The sequence below is a fragment of the Medicago truncatula genome, chromosome 8 (assembly GCF_003473485.1).
Source record: "Medicago truncatula cultivar Jemalong A17 chromosome 8, MtrunA17r5.0-ANR, whole genome shotgun sequence".
Classification (NCBI taxonomy): Eukaryota; Viridiplantae; Streptophyta; class Magnoliopsida; order Fabales; family Fabaceae; genus Medicago; species Medicago truncatula.
The window spans coordinates 38009499-38018153 of NC_053049.1; the positions used below are offsets into that span (position 1 = coordinate 38009499).

Consider the following 8655-nt stretch of genomic DNA (forward strand, 5'->3'; position numbering starts at 1 on the left):
ATTATTAATCAGCAAATTCAGCGACAAATTAAGGGAATGAAGAAACACATGGTAAACTAGTTAGGTGATCATTATGCGGCCAGAAACAAAGCATATATATCATATTTTATCATCAAAATATCTAAAGCCAGATATTGCAATTTGATTTTATTGTGTCTTCCACATGGTTTTTGGCTGAAGATTAATATTAGGCAGCGAGTTATGTGGACCATTATTTGTCCCGTTGTTGGCCTAATCATTCTTTTTATTTTGTTTTATTTTGATATTAACTTATCTTTATTCTTTACAATTGGAGTGTTCTTATGTTGGTTGATACATATGACTCTAAGAAACAACTAAAAAAACCAAAGTTTGCAACTTGACATCAACTTGAATAAATTTGGTTTTTTTTTTTTATAAAAAAAAAAAAAAAAAAAAAAGAACTTGAACATCAATTTTTGCACTTGATCCTACATTAAAAATGCATTCAAAGATATAAATACGTTACACAATAAAACTAGACAATAGAAACCGACACCATCTCCTAGCTAAACCATTGATAAAGAAGCTGCAGATTGACAATTCCACTTCCTACAACTAACAGATTAAAAACTACTCCCAGCTCAATAACTTAGATTGTGCCAAAAAAAACTGTATATAAATATAGTTAAAAACTTAGATTGAACCAAAAAAAAAAACTTAGACACTAAGCTAAATAAATACATATAGTTATCAACAATGTGTTGAAAGAGGGATAACACTTTGGTGACATAGAGTTAGGTGACATTGGCCAATCACAATGTCACAACATCGCTTTTTTCAGAAAAAGAATTTGAGATCAATTTTAAGATCTAGTTACCCATTTGAAACACAACCTAACTCCGTGTGAAAAAACGGGATGTTTTACTATCAATTTGAGGATTAATCTTATAGTGGGTCCAAATGATACAATGAGATATTTTGTCGTCTAAGCATGCATGCATGATAAGACCAAATTGCTTTAATTATATTAAAACCGTGAAAATTAATTTAGTGAAATCGAGTTTCATGGCTAAAAGGACGTGAGTAAAGCTAGAGAAGATAAATTAAATTATAAAACAATGAAGAAAAGAACATATTTTTGACAAATGACTTTATAAATGATGCAGATTGCAGAAGATGATTTTTATGAGTCAAAAAGTGAATATTGTAACCGCAGGTTTTCCACATGACAATTAATTAACTTTAGATCGGTCACACAAGGACAAGGAAGAAAACAAATCATATCTCAAAGGATCCTATGCTATAATTACATCAATTCACAAATCAAGTTTTGTCAATCAACTAGCAATGGAACCATTGCATGTGACTTGCTGCTATGTCATTGTAACTTCATAGTTGAGCAAAATACATTGCATGTTGTGAATTGCTTGCATTTGATTATGACTCAATTTGTAACTTTATTAGCTTCTTCTATTTAACTTTGTAAGAACTTCTTTATTTGAAAAAAGTTTGTTATTCTTTGCTTATAGAAATGAATTGTCTTTCTTCCCCTCTAATAGGCTGGCTTCGTCATAAAATTGGAAATATTAGAACCACAAAGATCTAGGTTTGATCCTGTTTCTGCCAGCTCCAACATGTCATTCTGCATGTAATTCAATAAATTCTTGATAAGCATATTCTTTTAATGTGGTGGTTAGAATTGTCATGTACTGCATTAAAACACATGGAGTATTTTAGAAGGATATTTGAAACACTGGACGTTGGCACAACACAGATTAGTAGACGTCGACAATCTATGAAAATAGACGTGATTGAATATAAGTTTGTGTTCGACACCAACGTGTATCAGACACCAAATTCAACTTTTATTTGTAGTGTGAGTACTATGTAGCCTTGAAAATTAAATGATATTTTGATGATCCTTTTTGTTGTTGGAGTATTTAATATTCTGTACCTACTATTGATTCCATGTCACATTTAACTGGTATATATATTTTACTTCTATTTTAGCTTAGTTGTTCAAATACTTCAAAAGAAGAAGAAAAAAAAAGACATGCCACTTGGAAACAATGAACATGAATCACATGGAAAAATAGAGACTAGAAACAGTTGTAGTTGTGTAAATAAAATTAGTAATCCAAGTTGCTAGATTGAATTCTAAGATGAGAATCTTCACAATCGTATCATTGTCTTATGTTAGTTGTAACTTATACATCATTGTATTATTGAACATTAAGTCCATATATTGGAAACACAAATTCAACAACAAAGTAGCACTATAGTTGATAATTCATCTGTAAATTAGTCTTAACAACTTGAATATCATGTTGACTAGTGGTAGTGTACTCTGTCATACAAATTAGGAAAACAATTTTACCTATTAATCTATGTTTGTGGCTTAAAATGAAACACATTTGTGAATACATTATTCTTCCATTCTAAAATAATATGCTGCCAAACAAATCTCAATGATGATATTATTCCTTCATTATTCCACATGCGGTAGATTTGAATGCTCACAATGCAAAAAACAGTTGCCCAACAAATAGGAAAAAGGGCATCCAACTTGGCTGGAAAATATATATTAAATACAATTTCAGTTGATTACATGGCCTATAACCATGATCTATCAGGCATATATTAATTATTTATCATTGCTCAGTTTTTATATTAAAAAAATTAGCAGTCCTCCAATTAGTCTTGGACCATATACATGCACATTTGCAAATTCCACTAGGACACGTTTAAACATGTCTCAGCCATGACCTGGCATCAGATTCAGGTATGGTAACAATATATTGTACATAAATGTTCTCTTCTTATATCATATGTGGGCTAAAATGAAATTATATTGTCGTCCTCCCTTTTTGTTGGAATTCAAAAAAAATCTTTATTGTTGATATTCAAACAAAAAAGACTATATCGATTAGTGCCAGCAGAGAAACAATAAAATCAACTTTTTCTTTACAAGATAAATCCTTCCTAAAGGAGAGTATATACAATCTGAATTTTTCCTGTCAAAATAAAAATAATCTGTCAATTTTTTTTCTATGTGCATTAATCGATTGCCCTGCTATGTTACTTTTGTTTTGTTTTTCAATTAATGAAACAAAATAAAAACAAACCCTGCTTAAAATTTGACATTTTTATTGTTCTAGTTTGTTGCATTGTCAATATTCTAAAATCAATTCTAGTTTTACAAAATGCTCGCAACGGAGGAAGAAAACCGCACTGGTTGGAAGTTCACTCGTCAACCTTGAGAAACTCGTTTTGAGACTTGACACTGAGAGTGTGTAAGAAAAAGATAGTAACAGTGTTTGTTGCAAACATGCATAACTAGATATCTCATATCAGTAGCAAAATTTGCAGCTTTAGAGATTTTGAGTTTGATCCCTTATTCTAGCAGCAAAGTTAAGGAAGATATTAAATATGATGGAAGAAATCCTACAACATGATAGCAGGCTGACACACCAAATTCCATTAGGGTATTAAGACCCGTATCAGTGAAGAAACAGGTGTAGATACCAAACTGAAAATAGTATAACAGCATCCATCTTCCATTGCAATAATTATACCACATCACACCACAATAGTCATACCAGAAAAGCATCAGAGCCACAGCAAGGAACACCTAGAAACAAGTATCAACTTCCTGCAAAACTTCGTCTCTTTTTCTACGCTGCACAACATAACCAATTAGGCTGCAGGACTCCATCAAGATGCAAAATCCATCAAGCCAAATATTCAGTGTCCTTGACTCTCATTGTCCCAGATTTTCACAGAGCCAAGTATTTTCGAATAATATAAGAGTACTTAAGGATAAAATTAATTATGCAGACAACTATAAACTAACAGCCGCTATATTGGCGATTCTGCAACAATGCTGATGGGAAAGAACCACACCATGAGACTCATGTACAAGCCTTACAAATTCAGAACCAAACTCGACCCCTCAAGCAACACACCTTTTACAGCTCTACAAATCACGATCACCACATACTACAGGCGTATCACCAAAAAAATATTGCGAGTCTAGATACGAACAATCACCGAATACAAGGTTCTATAATAGCAACTCCAATTCATCTAGATAGATATTGGCAACTTCACACCTTCAACTGAAAGCATCAATACTCACAAGTCACAGCCCACTAACATGGTTTATCAACCACCAGTATAACACCCATAACATTCTTCACCACATCATGCACAAGTACTTTTAAAACACACAACAGCAGATATACTTCATCGATTATGTTTGAGCCGTTGTTGGATTATGTTTGTACGGGTGAATATTTTTATAGGAATGGAACTTCTCCTTTTCTCATTAGTTATGAAAATACAAACATTCAAAATATCATCTATACACCCTAACTTTGGTAAAAGAGAGAAAACATGGAGAAAATCCATTCGCATTTTTGCACATCTTGTATCTTCCTATATTATTCTTCCCTTTCCTCCATATCTCTCATTTTATCTCTTCTCTATTTTTTCATTTCTCTTTGCCAGTCTATTACCTACACCATTCTCGCAGTTTCCTTCAGCTGCGGGAGAATCATTATTATAAAATATTGATCAAACAGATGCCAGACATTAGAATTAGAGCACAAATTTGATAGAACATATTACTAATTCATTAGAACAAACTATTACATTACAATACAAGTAAACTAAAAACAAAAAAAAGGCCTATAACAGACCACTTCAACATCCATTCAAATTATTGCCCACTTCTAGGGCTCACCTGAATCTAAAAAAATGCAAACGATATCATAAATTAAATACCAATGTAAGGTTGCGGTGGTTTAGACTTCAGAAGCAAAAGAAAAAGGAAAATAAAATATCATGTTGAATATTCTAGTTTAATTTAACAAACAAACTAGGTTTCCAAAAAGATAACCGAATTAAGTGTGTTTTCGCAGTAATCACTGGCAGAGCTGCTCAACTGCAGTCACAATTTGAGCAGGTTGGACCACTGTCCATTCCTCCAATGTTCCGGCATATGGAGTCGGCACATCCTGAGAGGATAAACATATGATAGGAGCATCCAAATAGTCATGGAAATTTTCAGTAATGGCAGCTGTTAAACTAGCACCAATTCCACCCGTCCGCATGCACTCCTCCACTATGAGAACCCGATGTGTCTTCTTTATTGAATTCCCAATTGTGTGAAGATCAAATGGTTTCAAAGACCTGATATCAATCACTTCAGGGTCATACCCCTTGTTCACCAATGTCTTGGCAGCTTGCATGACATGATACCTCATCCTGGAATATGTTAATATTGTAACATGCTCCCCGGGCCTAACCATCTCAGCTTCTTCAAGTGACAGTACATACTCTTCATCTGGAATTCTTTCCTTAAGGTTATAAAGCAAAACATGCTCAAAAAGAATCACAGGGTTGTCGCTTCGAATTGCAGCTTTCATCAAGCCCTTGGCGTTGTAAGGTGTTGAACAAGCCACCATCTGAATGCCAGGGATTGATTGAAAATATGACTCCAGACGCTGCGAGTGTTCTGCTCCAAGTTGCCGACCAACTCCACCGGGCCCACGAATGACAACTGGTATTTTAAACTGACCTCCAGACGTATAATGCAGCATTCCACAATTGTTAGAGATTTGGTTAAATGCGAGAAGTAGAAATCCCATGTTCATGCCCTCGATGATTGGCCTCAGACCAGTCATGGCAGCTCCAATACCCATTCCAGTGAAGGCATTCTCAGCAATAGGGGTGTCCAAAACTCTGAGGTCACCAAACTTTTCAGCTAGGTTTCTAGTCACCTTGTAAGATCCTCCATAATGACCTACATCTTCACCCATGACACAAACACAAGGATCCCTTTCCATTTCTTCTTCCAATCCTTCACGCAGGGCTTCAAAAAGGAGAAGTTCATGCCTGCAAATAAAATGCAAATCTGATGAATGTCATTGTTATAGGTCATAAATAACTATTCAATTAAATGCAACAATAAGAGAGAAAAAATGCCAGCACAGTCTTTAGCAACTTCAATCAATACTGTTTTAGCTACTTCAACCAATGCAACCAATAAGAGAAGAAAAAAAATGCCAGCACTGGATAGTCATGAACCGACTATCCCAAAGGCTTAGATTAATGGGTAAAATCGCATGAATGGTCTTATATCTAACATACCACTTCAAGCAAAAAACCTTTGGTCATGAAACATGGATTTTGCACAAGCACACCCACCTAACTTGCACTAAAATCTAACATTTTTTTAGAAGAAACAAAGACTGAACACATTACCACTTAGTCACACTTGCAAATGCTCTAATACCATGTCATGAACCAACCAACACAAGAGCTTAAGTTGTTTGTTGAAAGGAGGTGAAGGAAATATAATATATAGGAAATATCAATAATCTCATAATATCATGATTGTGTCTTAGAATAACTTAAAGTATCCTCTAGATATTTCTAACATATAGTAGTTGTTTCCATATTTCATTATATTTGATAAATTTAGATATCCTCCAGATATTTCTAACATATAGGAATTGGATGGGTTTATCTTGTGTTACTGTTGGTATGGCTTACGTAGAAAGGTAATGTATTGTCTGTTGAAAAGAACATGTTTGCTCTTTGATTCAGAGATGTATTGTTGTTTCCAGATGGAAACTATCGTCTTGATCATCATTAAATAAAATAGAAAAAGAAAATAATGTGCACGGCACCATTTCATACTTTCGAGAAGCATTGATAAAGAAGCCAAAAGATAAACTAAATTGACTAATTACATTTCAACTATGACTTGGAACTAATTCCATCTCATTTATCAATATCAAAGGGTAAAAATGTGTTCAAGCTGGGACAGGAAGGTAAACAGTTCTTCACATTCTTTACCCCTCCACAGTTTAGGCCATATTCCACTGTTTTGGCCTAATCTTCTTTTCAGTAGGGGCGGGCATGGTTCGGTTTGGGATGAAAACTAAACCGAACCAAACTAAATTGTTTGTTAAATTTAAAATAACTGAACCGAACCAAACTGTTTGCATTTCGAACTGAACCGAACTGTTCCAAACCGATCCGAACTATTATTATTGGTACCATTGAGAAAAATATAAAAAAAACAATCAAAATCGAATTTTAGAAGTTTTTGAACCAAACCGAACTGCGAACTGAACCGAAATGTTTTGAATCGAACCGAACTGTTTTGAACCAAACCGAATTGTTTCGGTTCAATTTCAAAATTGTTAGTAATGGTTTGATTTTTTTGGTTTGGTTCGGTTCAACAGTTCGGTTTCGTTTTTTGGTTTTTTTGCCAACCCCTACTTTTCAGTGCTCAACTTTCAGCCGTACTAAGCCTACGCTGAAGGCCTGGAGTCATTCTTAATTGAAGTGAAAGTGAAAATTGTGCAATGTGTGAAGATTTTACATGTTTGATTTTTATTTTTTTAAAAATTGCCAATTCTTCTCCTCATTGAAGCATAACCTTAGTATCTATCTATGCTTTGTAAAATTGTAAGCAAGACTATATAATTAGATTCTTTTACATGTAATATCAATATACATTTTAACTACACAAAGAGTTGAATCAATCAGCAAAATCATAAACATAACAAACAAAAGACAAAAAGGATTAAATTGACATAACAAGAACAACATCAAATGATTGTAGGAGAAAACATACCCAGGTTTCGATGCTGCAGAAGTTGCAGAACTACTTTCCTGTGTCTATAACCAAACAACAAAAAAACACAATTTTCAAACACGATTACACTATGCAATTACAAAAAATGTGGAAAAGAGTGTGAGTGATGAGATAACTTACTGCAACTGCATTAGGAATCAACAATTCACCCTTACGAGTTGCACCAATCTTCAGAGCCTTGTTCACCTTTGCATCAGATCTGACAACAAAAATGCTTCCTTTCCTCTCTGAAATCAAATCAGTTACAAAATGAAACAAATAACATACATGGTAAATAATAATACAAGAACCCCATTAAATTATAAGAGAAACCCAGAATCAAAAACCATTCAACGATTAAAAAAAAACGAACCTTTAAGGGATCTACGAGAAGAAAGGAGTAGCTTGTTGGAATCAAAGGAATTGGAGGTAACAGCTCCCAATCCTTGGAAAAGGGTTGCCATTGGATCAGAGAAGAAGGAGAAGAATGGAAATGAAGGATTGAAGAAAAAAGAGTGTGAATTTATTTGGGAAAATTGGACGGAGAAATTAAGGAAGATTTATAGTTGGGGTGTGTTTGTTGTTGAGTACTAAATGTATGTGTCTCTGTTTTTCCGTTCACAAAGGTTCTTTTTTTTCTTCTTTGTTTTGTTTCTTACCACATGGTGCAATAAGTAAGGAATTAAAAATGCATTGTTTCCATCGCCACTTTTCTTTTCTTGTGGATGGAGATGTCTTATTGGTGGCCTAATTAGATCCAACTGCATTTTCTAATGGCACCTCCTTAGTCTTCATCTTAATGTTGTCTTTGGTTTTCATATGGGTTTTATGAAATGGGTTGTAGTTTGGAATTTTGCTCTTCTCACCCCCCTCAAAGTTATTCGGTTCTTAACTCCCTATTATTTTGTGTTTATAAGTCCTTCGGTAAATATCTAGAGTAGAGAACAATGTTTTTATAGGTTTTTTTTAAGAAGTTAAATTATAGGTTTTTTTTTTTTTTTGACAAAAAATTATAGGTTTTTTGTGCTAATAAAGAGGTAAGG

At 33.9% G+C, this 8655-nt stretch overlaps 1 protein-coding gene across 1 annotated transcript; it reads right to left on the minus strand.

Annotated features, from left to right (window-relative positions):
* Positions 1-4570: 4570 nt before the first annotated feature.
* LOC120577439 (pyruvate dehydrogenase E1 component subunit beta-3, chloroplastic) lies at positions 4571-8334 on the minus strand. The gene is made up of 4 exons (XM_039828879.1): positions 7986-8334; positions 7754-7860; positions 7613-7656; positions 4571-5859 (listed from the first exon to the last, which is right to left on the minus strand). Exons 1-4 carry the CDS (start codon positions 8074-8076, stop codon positions 4887-4889), a joined length of 1215 nt encoding a protein of 404 aa, XP_039684813.1. The 5' UTR covers positions 8077-8334; the 3' UTR covers positions 4571-4886.
* Between the last annotated feature and the right edge of the window lie 321 nt (positions 8335-8655).

Bases quoted from the DNA above. Each gene is read 5' to 3' on its own strand.
- LOC120577439 (XM_039828879.1), bottom strand. From the start codon at position 8,076: ATGGCAACCCTTTTCCAAGGATTGGGAGCTGTTACCTCCAATTCCTTT. The intron at 7,657-7,753 runs GTAAGTTATCTC...GTTTGGTTATAG, and splicing joins TGATTCCTAATGCAGTTGCA to ACACAGGAAAGTAGTTCTGC. The intron at 5,860-7,612 runs GTATGTTTTCTC...TTTTATTTGCAG, and splicing joins TCTGCAGCATCGAAACCTGG to GCATGAACTTCTCCTTTTTG.